Below are 19,896 nucleotides of genomic sequence, written 5' to 3'. Positions count from 1 at the left end.
ATATATGAAGGAATTATTAATCCTGTGTCCTGGCCGATTGACCTGTTAGCTCAAAACATTACACCGCAAACTCTTGAGCCCTCGCGGACAGCGACTGCGCAAAAAAACATTGAAAATCAGCTGCATTTCCCAATAAATAGATTTGCGTTGTGATAAGAATAGTTCCATGTATCGTGTGTTGCACCTGGTGGTAAATTTCGGTAAAGACATAAATTAATACCAGAAAAGTGCATTCTGCCTTTCTTCGAAGCCTGAACGATATGGTTAAATCATTGTGGAATTTACTCGACCAAAGTTCCTCATTAAAGAGGAAAATCTTTTAGTAGGAATCACGGGGATCAGCTGATCGACAGAGCGCAGGTCATGTGCTTTCCTAATGTTGGACAAAGATACCCCTCTCGGGCAGTGATTTATCAGGAATCAGTAAGCAAGTTAGAGACCTGACATTAAAAAAGAATGTTGAGCAGAGTCATGAAAATGTAGCTTGAGTGTCCTAAGAAGTATTTTTTGTTAGGGAGTATGATTGAGAACTCACGTTCTGTGAAGGATCTTAAACGCAGGTAAGGGGCACCTGTTAGCCATTAATAATAATGACCTTTTTTAAAAATTAGTATTAAAAAACGCGCTTATTGAGTGTGCTGATTGACAAAAAAGTATTTGTCCGCATTTTTCTTCAAACGGCTTTCATTATTCAAGCAAATGTACATGGTCCTCTTAGCCCAAATAATACTTCCTGACTGTTGCAGCTAAAACTTTAAGTAGCATTTTTAGCGTGTTAGCTCCGAAAGCTCCTTCGCAACTCTTCATTTGCTTCAAAATCTATGCGGATAAATGCAATTTTCGAAATAGCCGCCAAAGAAAAAGAAGTCAAAGTAGGTTATGTCGGGAGAACGGGCTGGCCAGGGAGGTTCTCAGAGGGTGTCTATCAATCTTCGAGGAAATCTGTAGAAAAGACACCCTTGCATAATTGCAACTAATATTTTCGTGCTTATAAAAATCTGCAAGGGAAACGTGGGTTTAAGTTTCATCTATTCGTGCTCTGGAAAAATGTATCGAAAGTTTTGAATTTTTTCAAATTAACTTAAAAGTTTAAAATTATTTAGTACTCCCCTCCCGTTGATTAATCCAGACGTCCAGGCTGGCGCGAGCACTGCAAATTCGAGGTTCGCGCCAGTCTAAATGCGCCTTTAGCCTCTTTATTTTTGAGGGGAAGGACTGACAACCCCACTAACTAACATTAGCGCTAAAAAAATCATAACTATGACGTAAGTAACCCCTCTGACACACATTTAAGAAGTGACAAAAATCCTAGTAATGTTTCTCTTCTAAATTAATATCCAATACCCAGAGCAGACGGCACGGGGATCAGGTGAGTGCGCTACTTCACACTTTTTCTTATTAAGTAAAATACCCGATTTTCATTTTGGGAAACGATTCCTACACCGAAATCCCCATTTTGCCTGTAAATGGTGCATTATAGATCTCTGACAACGTTCGCACCTTTTAAAAATTATCGGTAGCGCTCCATCAGCTAAGGGGGTTATGCAGAGTGGGTAGCACAGAAATGAATGCGGATGATGGGAACAGAAGAGTTGCACATTCAAGCCGCAACCTTTATACTATTATATACTTTATATGGCGGAGAACGGACACTGGAACCTTAGAGGTAATGAAGTCCTAAATAAAACTCAGCGAATCACAGATATTATGTAATATATTATCATGTAGCAATCCTTAAATGGTGTAATTAATAGTAAACTGATAGACAGAGAAGTGAGAGAAGGATGAGTCTTGGTCAATCTGTTAATTAGTCTGTTCAACTCCTCATGTTATTAGGGGATATCAAAACCAAATAGACGGTAATTCTATAAGGTTGCGATGATATACGTAGAAGAAACCATCACGAAAAAACCGTAAAACTGTACGATATCGGTAATATAATAGAAAAGATCTTGCCAGCCCATGCAATTCATCGCTCATCTGACAAGGTCCGGACTACCTTGCGGCCGGAATACACCTCGACTAGCCGATAGATAGAAACTTTAAGCCCTAATGGTATGTAATGCGAAAGCAATCAGATTTTATTCGATTCATATGAACTCATATTCGAGCCATAAACTGGTCTGAAATCGTACATTACATACTTATTGCCTACATAAGTCATAATTATTATGAAAAGCTAAAGTGTCTGGATCTCGCTATAACCTGTGGTACTGAACTGCATAGCTTAGCTAGGAAAGGGCCGTCTACAACAATGTGTCGTTTCCTCCCTCAGAATTGAAACGAAACAATCTAGAGGATAACGTATTTGAAATCATACGATCAAAGGGAAAAAATCTGCAATGTCCCACCATGGAATAACTGGAGATAATTACTGTTTTGGCTGTGTTGGACTTTTGCCTTCTCTCAAATCAAGTGTAATGTCCCAACAAATATTTACATTTAAACAATGCATATCTTTAGTAATCGAGAATAGAGACAATAGAAACAATGGATGTTCAATTATCTTTCCAGGTCGGATACACCATCCATGACTACTAGCAGAGATAACGACGGTATCGCCAAAGCCAAGTATGCACCGTAAAATAATACTCATTACTAAATCGTTCCGCGATTCGTTCAAGCTTAGTTTAGTTTTAGTACTCCAGTTTTTCGCTTTTGTTTGTGGAACTCGCACGCCTCCGTCCCGACGCCGCCGCTTCGGCGCCGACACACGTGTAACAGTACTGTTTAGTGTATTAGACGCGAACATGTCCCACCACGTGGCCAAGAAGCGGGACGAAGAGGAAGAAAGTGAAAGTGCCCCACCTCCGGACGGTGGTTGGGGATGGATGGTGGTTTTTGGCTCTTTTATGATCCATGTTATCAGTGAGTACCATTTCGCTATTCGATTTTAATCAAATAACCTTTCCACAGAAAAGATTTTCTAATACCCCGTAGAACTCTAGGGTTCGTTGAAAATTAGTAGAGTTTGATAAACCTGGAAGATTCCGAAATCACTGCACCATTCTTTGTTTTCGGTTGATTTTTTTATCGGTTTAGGGGGCAAAGTAAAATCTAACGCAAATTTTTCAAATTTTAAGCCATTGAATTTCGTAGATAAGGTAATTTGAGAACTTTCGCTCTAACGAGATTTCCATCAACCTTGATACTTCAACAATGTAATGTTGCTTTATCCTTGTTGTGCTGAACCAGCCACTGGCGAATTACAGCGGTAACTTATACTAGTGCAATTATCAGGAATGATGTACATATGTATGCAACGCAAACTATTGGTGGTTTTAGGGAAGTTCGCACGAATGCGAATTAAGTTGTACTGGTGCACCCTTACATGTAAGTAACATAATTTCATAGCATTTTATTGCGCGAATTGTAATTTAGGAAAAATTTCATGAACTACATCCTTAAAAGAAATCTGTTGAAATAAAAAAAAAAGTTAAATTCGCGGTTGTTGTAACATTACGGTAATTGCACTAGTGCAAGTTACCGCTTAGAGCCCAGTGATTGATTCGGTGCAGCAATTACATACTAGCACTATATCGCTGAAATACCAAATTTGATGGATGAAAGAAATTCTCTCAATAATTTCCCTGGTCCCACTGGCAATGTTGTAATAAATTGAAATATTGCGAATCTTGCGGCCGCCTTCTTCCGGAACGTTGTAATTCGTGAAATTCTCTTCTTAAATACAATTCGTGCAATGAAATTCCATTGTTTTGCACTCGTACACCTTAACCTGAAAAACACACTCGTGCACTGTATAGACAAAGCAAGACATGACCAATCTGGTTCAAGTCAACTTGCATTCGTGAAAACTTTCTAAAATTGATCGATAATCATCATTGCACCTATTACATTATCCCTGATACTGTAATCGCTTTCGTCACTATTTTATTCAATATCTAGATAGATATTTTCCTTTTTTTCTATTCATTCACTACAGAAAAAATAGTGCAAAATGCACAAGGTCTTAATACGCAGACGTGAAGTAGTTGTTGCGTGTTTGTGAAATATTATTCTGAATTTTCTTATTTCGATCCGAAATTGATCACGTTTTAGATTTTTGTCCCTTTTTGTACTTAGAACTTCAGTTTTTATTTATCAAATTCGATTCTTACGCTGTAGTGTTAATTTAAAACTTTTTTTCAGGATTTTTTCTTATACCAGAGGAAGTGTAAATATGATATAAAAGGATTTGTTATAATTTATTTTTCTACAAAGGTGTACATACTGAAGGCTTATTAGATTAAAGCCATAAATGTAGATCACTTAAGTAATGTCGAAGATAAGGCTTCAAATAATTCATCGTCACTAGGAAAACTTAATTAATCACAATATATTGATAGCGGAGCTTTATGGGCGCATTTGAGCTTTCCACATCCCACCTTAATGAGCCGAACCTTCTTGCCCTGCGAGGCTGAGTAAAAAGGTACCACGCCTAAACGTAGTTTGTAAGTCCGACCGTTTTTGCATTTCTGTCCCGTCCTCAAATTTCAGACAGTCAAAATGGAGCTGTGGTTGGGTTTGCCTTTAAAAACGTCATCGAATTCTCTTCAAATTTAAACTGTTAGATGCGAAAATCGCAAGTTATTATTATACTTCGGAAACGAAGGAGCCCATTTTTTTTTAATGGATTCAACTTATAAAAGTACCTTAAAAAAATATTAATCATTTGTCGCTTCAAGGTCCGGTTTCCGAGCTATAGGGTCCTCCTGTGAAGGGTTTTGACCAATAATTTGTGTTTCAAAAAAGCGAAACAAGGGAGGGTGTATCATTTTTTTAATATCCCCGACCTAAAGACATGGGAATTTCAATAGAGAACACAGGCAACAGCTTAATGTTCAATTGGTATTTACAAGTTTTCGGATATCTGCACACAAAGCTCTAGAAGCTAAAGCCTAACATGTTAGTTTGCGCAAGGTTTCTGGTAAAGATAGGACACAATACCCGGACTTGCAGCAGACAACTCCTAAGACTTGCACTGTGAATCCATAAAATTTCTTTTACTGAATACAAAAATAAAGTCAAATCTGATATCTCATGAAACTGCAAAAAATCCTTAAGTTTTCATATTTTTTTATAATTTCCCTATCCGATGAATTTCAGGGACCATCAGCTGAAGACTTCTGAAGGCTCCCCCGGTTTCGGTATGCTCACTTTCGTCGGGATTCCGCGTAGTATCTTGTGGGCGAGATTGAACAGAAATTATCCTCGACAAGGGGGGAAAAATATATAAATTTTAAGTAACTTTTTCGGATCAAGGTCATGCAACACTGATACCAACCGGGTTGACGGTTGGTAACAAAGAGCACGCCTGTAGCCTTATAATTTATTTTTTTGTTTATATATTTGTACTAAAAGTATTTTGAAATCAATTTGTGATGAATGTTGAAACACGCTTACAATTTGAAGAAAAACAAAGCAATGAATAACTTGTATTGGCTTTGCCAAACTTATTTCTATTATGCACTTCTAAATATATCCGATAAAAGGTTATTAAACGGAATTGAAAACAACGTAATACATTTATAACATAACGGGTGACCATTGAAAAAATCTCGCAATAGACGGTGAATTGTAAACGTAGGGCGCTGATTAAGCCATTTGCTATTTACCATGGAGCATCTGACTGACAAGAGAAAATTAACGAGTTCATCCAAGACGTACCTTTGTTATTTTAACACCTATTTGAGGTTCGTATAGTGCAAGTGATTAATAACCGGTTATTATTTGTAGGTTATAACTTATGACCTGAAAAATTTTAATTTTATCACTATCTAAGCGCAAATAGCAAACAACATTCTTGCAACGCGAAAAAATAAAAACTTTGGCAGTTACTTTACAGTTTTCGTTTCTTTTTTATTACTCGCGTTCTGACGAAGAAGAAAAATTTACGTCACTGACGTACGTTGCAAGACACTTCCGCTAATCAGATTATCCGTCAATGAAAGGGATGTTCTGGTTCTTTGTTGTTGTTCGGTTCGTTAATGGTTTTGTCAGAGACATGTTTTCCTCGACTTTCCAAAACGAACCTGAATATCGAGTTTTGCAAGTGTCAAAAAAATATGTCAAAAATTTTGACGCGTGTCAAACTAAGAAAAGTAGATCACCAAATGGATCGTTAAACGGTAATTTATATAAAATATTCCTATAAATTTGAGGCGAATGTAAAAATTTGAATATTTAAGGCGTGTTTGCCCATCGACTTGTGGTCACGAAAAGCAAATCCCATTCCCAATCTCCATACGAACAATATATGGTAAATATAATTTATTTTGGTATTACGACACTCGTATTCCTCTGAAAACATATACAGGGTGGTCCAGCCTAAACAAAGAAGACAATTAAAGGAAAAGGAGGCATTGCTTTCAAGAGGCACAATTGATTAATTGTCTTGAAGACTGCTGGGCTAATTGGAATAAAGCTATATACCAAAGTTACCTCTTTGGTTATAAAACGGACCACCTTCTATATTGTTTAATTTTGAATATTGAAGAATTTCTTATTTTCAATTCGCATTCAAAATAATACAATTTCACAATAACCGTAGTGTAAGTTCCGCTACTAACAACATCTCAAGCCGTTTAACAATTTAAAAGTCCTTGTGGAAGAGCGCCTCTACCATTGCACATTAGGTGTAATGATATATGCCCATAAATTATATTACCAATACCCACGATAAATTATCTTGACAATGGAATACTTTTATAGCGGAATTGCAGTTCAAATATCATTCAATCATACACTTACTTTATAAAGGTTTTACGACAACCTACCGGCAAAATGATTTTATAATGAATTTACCAAAGACCAAATATACTTTTGGAGTAAAAAGAATGATTAAGATTTTATAATACTTCTTAGACCAATTTTTTAATGGAACCCTATGTAATACTGAATATTTGGAAATATGTAGCATATTTCTCGAATATTTTTCTATTACATTTTTTATTTTTATCAACGGAACCCTGTACATTATTGAACATTCACAAACAGCATGATTTTCTGATTTCAAATATTTACCCCATATTCCTATTGAGCCGTTTAGATATTTTTTATTGTTTTGCGATGGAGCAAGAGTGTCTTACGGTCATCAATGAAGCAATGCAAATGAAATTATTTCTATATATTTATATTGCAAAATTTACTGCTAAATAACAATAATAATACCCCCATAACCATAATAATATTAATAACTTTGAATCTTAATTTAAATTGTTGGAAACGAAAACTCGTTAGTTAAATTGTACTATTATCGGTTACAGAGATTAATTCTGCCCGTGAATCCTCGTCTGTTAAGGCTTCTTCAACGCGTACATTGGATTTATCAATATCATCTAAAATCTTGCATTTCTTCTAATTTATATCATTCCACATGATTTCTATCTCACTTACCATAATATTCAATATACAATATACAATTTAATAGTAGATAGGATCACCAAATAGGTACCAAATACGCTTAAGATAACTGACCATGTCTTGATTTATCAAAACTTGTCAATAGTTTATGTGTATTTGCTTATTACGAGATAGAGCTTATCATAGGGGTTATCCCATTAAAACAGACGATGTTTACTTACTCCAGCGTAATATTGTTAAGATGCAATTACATCTTGAAGTAATATTTGGAAGTTAAATTACTTAATTACTTTTACCTTACGCATTATCTAAAAATATTCCGATGATTTTGTACTTGAAAACTGAAAATTTATTAATACCAAAATACATACATCTCATTATAAGTGAGTTAAAGCTTCCTATGCGGTTTATTATTTTAAATATAATTTCAAATTATCTATTTAAAGCTTATTTATTACTAATACGATTTAAAACAGAGTAAAATTTTTAGGGTACGAAGTGCCTATTTCGCAAAGTGTTTTTAAACAAAGCTGCTTTTAAATTTTCGTTTACTCTCCAAAGTACCATCACTTGTATACAGGGTGCTTGGTTCACCGATACACATCCGAAAGAGGATGATTGGTAAAATAATTTTAAACGTATTTGATCACACATACTATTATACACAGTGTCACCCATTTCGATATAACGTCGTTTTTCCGAATTTACCAAGTTCGCTGCTTACTTTCACATAAGTCATGATAAAAATTTAGTGGAACACTCGACCCGACCATCTTTTTTCGTATAAACTTGATGTAAGAGCAAAAATCATATTTCAAAATGATGGATGTCCCGCCATTATTGGGGAAAAATCATTATGGCCTGGCAGATCTCCAGATCTGACCCCAGTCGATTATTATATCTAGAGACGAATGGAACAACTGATAAACAATAATGAAATTCATGATCGAGACCATCTCATCCAAAAATTTAATGGGGAAACAGAAGTAATGAAAGCTGAAATGTTACAAGGAGTAATCACCACCGATATGCAATGAAAATACTGATGTATCAGAAACGGTGGTTCGTTTTTGAACATAATAATCATAACTAAATAGTATAATTAATGCATAAATAATAATTACTTATTCATTTTTTATTCAATTTGTTAAATCGCCGCATGAATTTTATCTATATTTTGTTTGTGTTTTAATTAAGTAACTTATACAACATTAAGTTTGCGTCTTTCAATACATAATTTGAAAGAACCATGCTCAAAGAGGTTCTTAAAGATATCTGAAAAGCTCTGCCACTTGTATCTTCCATTTATTCGTTTACAAAGTGGAGGTTTAATATTCAAGAAATTCATTTTTGGAATTTTAAAGAGCTACAATTTTTCTTTCATATATAGATCCATTACTTGTTTGATTTCTATAAAATACTATCCCTTTTTATTCAAATTTATATGGAAGTAAACAGCGAATTTAGTGAAACTCTAAAAGTCGCCGATATCTCGAAATAAATGACACTTTGCGTAATAGTACATATGGTCGGATACGTTCAAAATCACCTTGCCTACCATCCTCTTTTAGATGTGTATCGATGAACCAAACACATTGTATAAAATACTGCTTGCCACTCGTGTGTGAAACCTCTTTGGAGGACTCCACCGATCTTCTCACTCGGTCACGACTCGGTAAAAACCTCGTTCACTAAAGTGCTATTTCTCTCACCTCATACAAAAGTAATTTCACTCCCCACAAAAAGGATCTCCCGAGAAGAAAGAAAACAATTCTCATGTGTTATTTTGGTAGTTAATGATATTTCTGACGATTTATTTTATTGATAAATTTACTGATGAAAAACCTAACGGGTGATCAAATAAAAAAAAGATTTTTTACCAGTTTTTGCAATTTCCAGTCTCTTTTTTTGCAAAATGAAGTTTAGAATCGAGGCAAAATTATATATCTGAAATTATTACTTTTTTCTAGCTGATGGTGTTACCTATTCATTCGGGATCTTCTATGATGAATTCTTGGAGTACTTTCATGAAGGCAAAGGCCTGACGTCATGGATTTTATCTCTACTCGTAGGCGTAACACTATGTTCAGGTAAGTAAATGGTAAATGGAACAGTTACGAGACGTCTAGTTGAGTACACTCGTCCGTTATTCCATCTTATTTCCTATAAAACAGATATTTTTTCCTTATAAAAATATTGAGTAGACAGTGACAATTTGACATATAGGTCAGTTTAGAAATTTAGTAAATGTCAAATTTAAAATTTAGTATATGTCACATTATATGAACACTGTTGATTCGGGTTGTACAGTGTGTTCCGAAACTGATGGTAAAAAGTACAGGGAATGTCAAAATGGTGCTGGCACTGCATATAACTTTTTTACTGATTCGGTTCCCTAACGAATAATATCAGTCGCAAGCCCCTATTTTATAAAAATCATGTTCATTTTAAGGCTTCGTTAAATTTTACATTGTAACATATGGGAAAGCTTTAGCCCCCTATTTTTTTCAATGACTTTTTGGCGGAAAATACTTGATTTCCCGCAAATTACGCTAACTACGTTCTTAGATGTCAATTATTTTCTCAAAAAATTCGCCAGAAAAAGAATGTAGTCCAATATGGGAAGGGGGAAATGCTTTTATTGTCCTCTTCGTTAACAGGAGAGTTTGAGACACTTTGCGGTTGGGAGCTGTGGGATATTTTGGATTCAAAGATTTCTTCAAGTCATCTGAATATCCTCCAAAAAGAACGGTTTTCCTGACGGAGCTTCAACATTATATGGTTCTCCAGATTTTCCTGTGGCAGTTAAGATCCCAGTGGGTAGTGAAGAGGCATTTCGATTAATTTTGCCTTTGGTGATGGATCTCTAGCCTCAAAATTAAGTGCCAATCTATTCATCTAGGGTACTAGCTCGAATGAAAGATATAGCACAATCCAAAGGATTGATTGAAGTAGATATGGAAAAGGCTGAGAAAGGTCCTTGTTCTTGTTATAACTTGATCTTCCAGAGACTTGTGCAAGTCGGCCGGAGTGCATTATAGGCACTTCATATATAGAGTGTTACATTTGTTGAGGGCTTTGGCTGTACCTCCGAAACTGGAAATGGGAGAAATTTGATATAGAAATCTTATTACGGAATATGAAAAATGAACACATTTTTAAAATATTTTCGAGGTTGAAGCGGTTCTCAGAACTCCTCGAAATCAGCGACGTCCTAAGATTTTTGAAGAACGAGCCATATATCTCACACAATATTTGAATACAGCCTTATTAGCCGAGAAGTTATTATTTTAAAAATTATCGATTTTCGAGTAAGCAGCCTTGAAAATCGAAATATTCGCTTTTTTATGGTCTCGTTACTACATACAAATACTCCCATAATTATACATGCAGTAGAAGCTTATACATAGATATAGCAAATGCTATATCTGGTCGTTACAGACAAATACACACATTCCTTATAAAGAATAAATTATAAACTCGATTGTCGTGAACTTTTCCAGGTGGGCCAGTGAAAATATCTAAAAACTTCCTCTTTGCATCGCAAATTCCCCGCAAGTTCCGAACTAACCTGAACTAACCTAAAGTGAGGGCAGATCATGTCGATGACAGTAAGTTAATTTATTTTTGTTTACAGGTGTCCGCACTTTAATTGATATCCCATCTATACACCCAGGTATTCCAGGAAGTCCTGTAATCTGATTAGTGCTCGTCATAATGTTGCATCTATAGGATGTACAGGGTCTTGACGAGAAAATGCATCGACCATTTAAGTTTTCTATTTAAAGATTTAGTGTTTAATCTCGAACTAGTGGATTGTATTAATTTTAATTTTCGACTTGAAAGAACGCTCAAAAATAGCTATAAGACTGATTTATTGAGACTGAAAGCTACTTAAAACTTCTTCCACTTGCAGCGTGGTCATGACATTACGATACATAATATAAGGAGACGCTTAGAAAAATGTCTCGAATACGGAAGTTTTATAGACTTTTCTTATGAGTTTTATGGAGTTTGGTATTGAGAAATTTAGCCATCGGTGGGGGCGCGTCAAAGGGCGCTCCCGCCGATGTGGAGGGCCGAGCACCGAAGGTGGTTTAACGATGTTAACGGGTTATTTTTGTGAATCAGAAATTGTTCACTTACATTTCACCCTATATTTATAATATCAGAATGAAGAGCCTCATCTATACACATAGTAATTTACACAATATCTCATTAAAAAAAAAACAAAGTTTTAGATGTTTCTCGAAAAGGCGATGCTCGACATAATGAAATTCTTGAGAAGATTTTGTGCAACTTTTATATTTAACAAATTTTTCACTATAGTCAAATGAAAAAAAGTAAAGGTCATGTGCATTCTCACGTGAAAACCCTGTATATGCACATACATATACCGTCCGAAGTTCATTTTCTATATTAATCTTGTGTTCTTCTGTTCTTGGAAAATGTATGACCAACATCGCAGAGAGGCAAACCAGTTCCGAACCATCAGAAACTGTCAGAAATATCCTTCGTATACCGGTGACGACTCGTTGCACATGTTTCCGACCGGTTCTGATGAGCCACTATGGGGTTATACATGATTTTTTTAAATACATCAATCAATAATACTTCGATAAGTATTCTACGCCTATTTTTCTTCTTCTCTATCGTGAAGTCTAAGCAATAAAAAAGCAGTTTTTTGGTATACCCTCACAGTCAAATATAGTGCCTTTTGACCATGAATCTATTAGAATTTTTTAATTACTTTGCAGAGTATCCCTGAAATATCTCCATGATCATATGTTACACCCTGTACAACCATACTAGTTTTCCTTTCTGTTGCATCGAAACTAATCCTACAAATCATGCATAAGGCTGCCAAATCTGATTTCGCTTCATATCACCATTCATAAGGTGCTTTGTTATTTAGGCCACTTGTAAGACACCTGTTCCGCAGATAACTGGAAGTATTGATGGCTCAAAATTCCTGTTCGAAGCCTGAAGCTTAAATAAACAGGTTGACTCCTCAAAAAAGGCTCGATTCTGCCTTTCTGACACACCATTCAGCACTGGGATGCAGGCATTTGTGTTCTGACAGAGAATTCTACGTTTTCTGAGAAATTTCTCAAACTCGTTCTGCAGAATTTTGCATCTTGGTTAGTCCGAAAAATCTTATAGCGAACACATTCCACTTAGCCTTCAGGGGATTAACAAATATCGGTTTACTGTAGTCATCCATCGGCAATAACGTATGTACATATGTATGTGTCAGAACTATCGATGGAAGAGCTTGAAACAATCTGCTAAATTTTAACGTAAAATCTATAAAATATGGCCCTTTGAAGTTTTGCTATATGTTCTGCATCAGTCGAGGGCACGAAGTCCAAATGGAATACTTTTGGAGCACGCCCTGTATATCTAAAATGAGCCATGTTACCCATGAAATAATCAAACCATAAAATTTTACTTGGAAACCGGGCACGAGAATATGCAGTCAAATTTCGTCTATATATTACCAGTTTGCTTAGACCGCAAAAAGCGACCGAAAAAGCGCAACTTTATACATTCTTGGTGGAAGACCCTGTACAAAAATACAGTTGATATTTTGCTTGGGTTTCTTGTAGATTGGAAGATAACAGGCGATCACTCTTATTGTAAGTACGTCATAGAAGTCAGTTAATTTCCTAAAAATGTTTGAAAAAAGCAAGACAAATAATGAAATTGAAGACGTAGACTTACATAGATTTACTGGATTACCAAAAGGCTCTTGTTTAATATAAATTTTTACTGACGAATCACCACTTTTTAAGTAAGTCTAGAACACAACAATATCCATTCTATACAGGGTGTTTCATAACACTATGCCATAATCACATTATTAAATCTATACATGATTCTAACTGAAAAAATCGATGTAAATTTATATACGCAAATGCTTCGTTGCCTTGATACCGGGCGTTCAAACATTCAAGATTTTTTCTCAAAAACCCATCGATTTTTTTTGAGATTTTGCTCAAACCATGAGTACAGTTACTCATTATGGCCGAGAGCTTTAGCCCCACCAAAGACACACTCCCAATTTTCAGAACATCATTATCCATTCTTAAATACACAATTGAATTTTCTGTTGGACGTAGACGCTTCTAGAATTTTTCTTTAAAATCATACATCGAGAGGGCTAATAAATGAGATAAGCAGCGGGGTGACCCAAATAAAAGGGGCGTTCGGTCGTAATTCTAACTCCCTATATAGATTCACTCCCTTGCATAATGACGTAATATCATGCAACACCCTATAAGATTAGAAGGTGCGGTTCTAATGAGCTTCGTGCAGTAGTATTATTCATGATAGCGACCATCCTGATAGAAAAGGGATATTCATCCAAAAAACTGTAGTTCATTTTCTATGGAACACACAAGTGGTCTTATTCTACTTATATCGTTAATCTTCACCCAATATTCGTTATTAATAATTATTATTTTTGCCTATAGAATATGTACGAGGGTAGTCCCAGATGTTCCCGACCTAACACTTTCAGAAAAAAAAAATTGGAAAATATTAAATTATTTCTCAACGCAGTTTCCTTTGAGATTGACATTCTTTTCCCAGCGATGTTCTATAACGTCAGTACCCTGTTAGAGGTAAGAAGCTTCGAATGTGTCCAAATAGTCATCAACCTCGGACTCCACCTCTTCGTTATTGGCAAGTTTCTTTCCACCCACCCACTTTTTCAAGTTTGGAAATAGAAAATAATCTAATGGGGCTTAATCTGGTGCGTAGGAGAGGGATGAGGGACATTTCGAAACCAACTTGTTTGATTTTGTCCATCGCTATGACGAAAGTGTGGGCCGCTCCGTTGTCTTATTGAAACAAAATTTTCTTTTTCGCTAAATGCTTCAGACGTTGCAATAAATTTGTGTAATATCCTTTGTTTCTCATTTATCTTTAGAGAGATAGTGAATAAAAATTATCCCAGATGCACCCCACAAAACTGACGCTATCACCTTTCCTGCAGGTGAAACGGTTTTCATCTTCTTTGAAGCAAATTCTCCATTTTGAATCCATTGATTTGACTTTTTCCGTCTCAGGTGTGAAATGATGGACCCACGTTAAACCCATGGTTATTAAACGACGTAAAAAAACCTTCCCTTGAAACATCCTCACTGCGCTGTTTTTATTCAATTAAAAATTATCACGGAACCTATCTTGCACACAGCTTTCTCATATCAAATTGTTCGGTCACAATGTCATATCCAGTATATTTTGAAATGCATATCATGTCCGCTACTTCGTACAATTTTAGCCGAAGGTCTTCCACTACATTTTTGTGGATTTTAATGACAATATCTGGAGTGGTTAAATCTGGAGTATCATTGGGTTGACCACTATTGAATCCGACTTGATAGTAGGTACGTCTGCGATTAAACTCTGTCACCCAACATTTTACTGTTGCTAAGGAAGAGCCAGATTCCCCCAGAGTAGAATTTAACTCCGCTTTAATGTTGGATGGACTAAGACCTTCCAAATCAAAGTATTGAATCACGTATCGATCACCAATTTTTTCCATGTTCACAAAACCTCTAAACACGTTCACTAAATACTGCTCCAAAGCAAACAGAACTCAATGTAGCACCCTGAAACTTTAGACATAACCTTTTTAAATTTAGGTTTTTGTAACATAGGCGAGTTTTTAACAAAAAAACATCGCCATCTATATGTCAGGTCGGGTACTGCCGGGACTATCCTCGTATCTAGGTATACCCTGTAACTTGTGCATTTTCAGGTCCAATATCGAGTTCCTTAGTGAACCGATGGGGATGCCGTCCCGTGACCATCGCCGGAGCAATTCTGGCCTCCGTGTGCATGGTAATCTCTTTTTGGGCCCCAAACGTCATCACCCTTTGTGCCACTATCGGCATCGGGGTGGGTTTCGGCTTTGGCCTCATATATCTTCCTGCGATAGTGAGCGTCACAATGTACTTCGAAAAGAAACGTTCTTTGGCCACCGGAATAGCAGTTTGCGGATCTGGACTTGGAACGTTCATTTTCGCCCCGATAATCTCGAAGCTGCTGACGGAGTACGGATGGAGGGGCAGCATTCTGATCATAGCAGGAATAGTAATGAAGTGCATCTTATTTGGAGCCTTTTTCAGGCCTCTAGAAAGCAATCACCTGGACAAAAAAGAACTGCTCTTGGTGAAATCCTGCGAAGCCAAAGTTGACATACACATTTCGGAAAACGATTTCATGCACTATTCACCGATGCACTTAAATGGAAACAGCCAGATGCAGAGGCCGCATAGCGTGGCACATTTCACCCTGCCCAAGACTTATAAGCACGAAACAAATGGGAATATTGCTGGGAAGGTGATGCCCAGCGATGTGACCAGATTAGCTTTAAGCCAGCCCATGCTCACTCAGTCCGAGCATCACCCCTACAGGTTGTCAAAACCTACTTATGTACATATAGGGCATACTACCTTAAGTATTTTAGGGGTTTTCAAAATATCGCTCTACGTAAAACAAATAATCTTTATTTTCAACGGAGACATTTTTTAAAGTCTGATCTTATAATCCTTGCATCAACCCTCTAGGTAAGATAAAGGCGAACCATTAAATGTGTAAAGGGAATCTATGGATGATAAGGTCCTTAGGCCATGCAAAGATCGATACCAACCTGGGACACACTTCATGTTTCAATCAAGTAACAAAATAATCGACGGTACAGCGCATGAGCGAGACTCGTGCATATTAGGCACTTACGAAGTGTTTCATTTTCGTATAAACTCCGCAATATTCCAAACGAAATTCAAGAATTCAAACGGCACGATAAATCACTCCTTGTGTACACAAAAAACCCGAACACTTCCGGGAACCCCTTCTGTTCATGAAAATGGCCCTCCTAATTTTTTCTGAAAACAATAATTTCGGGCTATTTTAGGGGAAATCTGATAAATAGTCGCATCGGAGGTAGTACTAGAATAATATATTTCGTTACGATCCCGGAAAATAGCGTTTTCCGGTGCACGCGTAACGCCGGAAGGCATGCAAACACGGAAAATGCTTTTCAGACATTTAATTAACGTTCCTTTTCATTATTACACCTGAAAATGGTAACCAATACTTCGAATTGATTCACTCTAAAAAAAAGTTGTTTTTTTGTATTTGGAAACGGTTTTTCGAAAAATTCCTGCTGTATATATTTACAGGAAAAATCAACTCTACAAAGCAAAATATTTTGATGAATTTTGCGCTATGGTCGGTACTGTCTCTTTGTAGCCTTTAAATTACTTCATGCCGCTGAATTTCCAGCAGTTTGTGAATTCTAGAAGGTTGATGTAATTTAATTATAAATATGTTCAATAAATGCTCCATATGAAAATTAAGTTAACGTGTTTTGCGTCGTCGATATTTTGTAGGCGACCGTTAATATTGAGGATGGTATGTTCATGTCGAAACGTTATATAAAAATCTCATTTCATTCAATATTAATATTTGTTGTAGGCATCACCACAGCAGACATCACGGGCCTCTAAACCGCCCAGACATCTTCTACCAGGGTAGCTTGATGAACATCCCTTCCTATAGGTCTCGCCTGGACCTCAAACCTGGAGAGTCCGGATTCGCAGATCGCAGGCACTCAAGTTACAGCTGGAAGAAGCACCACGCGTGCAATAATGAGGACGATGAGGAGGAAAACAGAAAATTATGCGGGTTGATACCCTGTTCGCCTGAAACCAAAGATACATTAAATGAAATGCTGGACTTCAGTCTCTTCAAAGATCCCATTTTCGTTTTATTCTCCATGAGCAACTTTTTGACCAGCATTGGGTTTAACATACCCTATGTGTATTTAGTGCCTAAAGCGAAGGGTTTGGGCATGGATATTAACACAGCAGGAATACTAATCTCCATCATCGGTGCCGCAAACACCATTGGAAGGATTGTGTTAGGTTACTTGTCGGATAAGCCTTGGGTGAATCGACTACAGGTGTACAATTGGTGCCTCACTATTTGTGGCATAGGTTAGTAGATATACTATGACCATCAAGTATACAAGGTATTCCAGAAACAATGATGCAAATGAGTATTGCTGTTAGATTGTGAAAAATAGAGCAGTTCAGTTAAATTTGCTTTAGACGAAAATTTCTTGTTTGCATTTTCCAGGAACTACTAAAAAAACAAAAAAGAATTCAAATGGACTTAAGTCTGGTCTTCGCGGCGGCAATCTCTCGAGCCTTCAGTATTCCGAGGAATATTTCCTCTTTTTGACCCTGTGAGAATTTTTGGTCTGCCATTATCCGGTTTAGAGCGAAATAAACCACTCTAATCTATCGTGTTGTAAAATCATTTTAAAATCCAATGATTTAGTTTCTATTATTGGCATAAAGTTCCAGGTACCTTTCAGTGGCATTACGATTTTAAAATTGACTTACGCATAAATACAAACTGCAGTGTTCATATCAGCATTAGTGAATAGATGGAATTCGTAAGCCCTTCGCAGCGCACCGAAAAACTTAATTAAAAATATCTCAAAAACAGTTAGAAAGACGAGTTTTTCTAAAGATTATCTTTTCGACGTGGAAGAGTTTATAACATCAAAACTGGCAAAAATATTAAAGTTATCGATTCTGATAAAACAGTTTCATCACAACGAAGGTTGAAATTGTCCTGCCCAAAGACCGTATTAAAAGCAATTTCAAGTCGATAATTTAGATAAATCTCTCTATTTCTCTATCCGCTAGTACGCTCGACTCACTTGCATCAATGTTTCCGGAACACCCGGTATCGACAAAATCGAAATTTATTTTTCAGCCACGTTTGTCAGTGCCTTCTGTTTCGCCTTTTATTCACTTTCAATCTACAGTGCTGTTTTCGGGTTCACAATAGGGGCATATGTTGGGCTTACCTCGGTGATTCTTGTGGACCTTCTAGGGCTAGAAAAACTCACTAATGCTTTTGGACTTTTGCTGCTATTCCAAGGCATTGCCTCTCTTGTAGGACCACCAATAGCAGGTATGTAAAATATGTTTTTCCTACTAACGAAAGAAAACAAAATATACCTATTTTAAATAATATAGTAGAAGTGACGGTGGCGAGGTGTAAAATGTTTTTCTCTAATATTTTAACTCATACTTCATTGAAATAAATTATCACAAATTAGAACAATTCATAATCCTTTCAGGTAGCCTCTACGACCTAACCAAATCGTACAACCCGGGTTTCTGCTTAGGAGGATGTGCCATTGCGCTGAGTGGTCTGATCCTCTTTCTGATACCGATCATTCAACGATGGCAACTCAGGAAGTCCAACGAAGCCGATAACGGGAGGGATATGTAACATTTGATAGACCCGCTTAAAACGTAGAGAAGCTCGTATTGGCTGTTTTTCAAATTAACATACACTGAGCTCAAACCATTTAATGAAATTCATTCAGGTGTACTCAGTAAAGTCGATTTTTGTTTTTAGTTGCGCATTTTACTAGAAAGAACGATTTTCTTTCCATTTCTTTATTGAAATTGAATGAAAAATCGAATTATAGGGCTTTTTGGTATAAGACTGAAGGGTCTAAGTTACAAAATTGTTCTTGTAGACCCGAAAAAAATCAGTGTTTTTGATGAGACGTAACAGCTTTGAAATTTTGGAAAAGCACCAAAAAACGAAAGCTTGTTTCGGATTTAGCCATCTTGGTGACCGTTTTGAGGATAACAACAGTGCCACATGGCATTAACAAATAAAATAAAAAATAGTTGTTTTTATTTAAAAATTGTTATTAAGGACACGCTGCAAAACATAAAAATATGTGTAAAAAATGCAAAACTAAAAATAAAGATCCATGACATACCCATTCACAGCCCCAAGAATTTTTTTTTATTGGGTATATGCCTTAATTGTTTTAAATTATTTCCAACACTTTTGAGCTCTCTGTACCTACATATGTAAATAAGAATGTGTATTCGGAAACATATCTGAATTGTGAATTTTGAAGGATTTTACATAAAAATTGCCTTGCACCGAGAATAGAGGATTCTCTGCGAACTATTTCGACTGATCATGGAAAAACTATTAGAAAAAATCTGAAAATTGCTCACGGTATGAATGTCAACAGAGCACAAGACGCATAATTTATTTTGAAGATGGCAGCACTTCCGATTATGGCTGAATTATACCTCCATCTTTTGTCGGTACTTCCATTTATACCGGAAGCGGATGCCAGCCATTTTTGTCATTTGCTGATTTTCATATCGTGCAGAATTTTCAAATTTTTTCCCATTTATGATTTTCCATTTGATTGATGCAGTACCTGGATGATTACCTTGCATAATACCACTGAATTTGTGAGATTTATAACAATTCTTCTTCATTCCAAGTGACTATCGTCTGTCACAATGACATAGTGATATAAGCTATATTGGAACTAGTTTAAACTTCAAAAAATAATAAAAATATATATAAACTCATACTTTTCTGTCTCATATACTGTTTTCAAGATAACTTGATGAATAACTAAAATTACAGGAATTTTACATTTAAGCTGGCGCAAAATGG

General features: G+C 36.2%; 1 protein-coding gene across 3 annotated transcripts; it reads left to right on the top strand.

Moving 5' to 3' along the window:
• Nucleotides 1-140: 140 nt before the first annotated feature.
• Nucleotides 141-19,810, top strand: Mct1 (Monocarboxylate transporter 1). Of its 3 annotated transcripts, none has more exons than XM_066282740.1 (8): nt 141-560; nt 2,515-2,571; nt 2,630-2,868; nt 9,333-9,452; nt 15,131-15,788; nt 16,852-17,372; nt 18,163-18,363; nt 18,533-19,810. In XM_066282740.1, exons 1-8 carry the CDS (start codon nt 520-522, stop codon nt 18,685-18,687), a joined length of 1,992 nt encoding a protein of 663 aa, XP_066138837.1. In that variant the 5' UTR covers nt 141-519; the 3' UTR covers nt 18,688-19,810. The 3 variants fall into 3 exon arrangements, with proteins under 3 accessions (XP_066138837.1, XP_066138838.1, XP_066138839.1); XM_066282741.1 differs by lacking the exon at nt 141-560 and adding an exon at nt 1,648-1,666 and having other exon boundaries at nt 2,635-2,868; XM_066282742.1 differs by lacking the exon at nt 141-560 and having other exon boundaries at nt 2,641-2,868.
• Nucleotides 19,811-19,896: the final 86 nt, after the last annotated feature.

The sequence above is a fragment of the Euwallacea fornicatus genome, chromosome 5, assembly GCF_040115645.1.
Source record: "Euwallacea fornicatus isolate EFF26 chromosome 5, ASM4011564v1, whole genome shotgun sequence".
Classification (NCBI taxonomy): Eukaryota; Metazoa; Arthropoda; class Insecta; order Coleoptera; family Curculionidae; genus Euwallacea; species Euwallacea fornicatus.
Note: the sequence above shows the minus strand (reverse complement) of the source record. Positions and strands in the feature narration are given on the sequence as shown.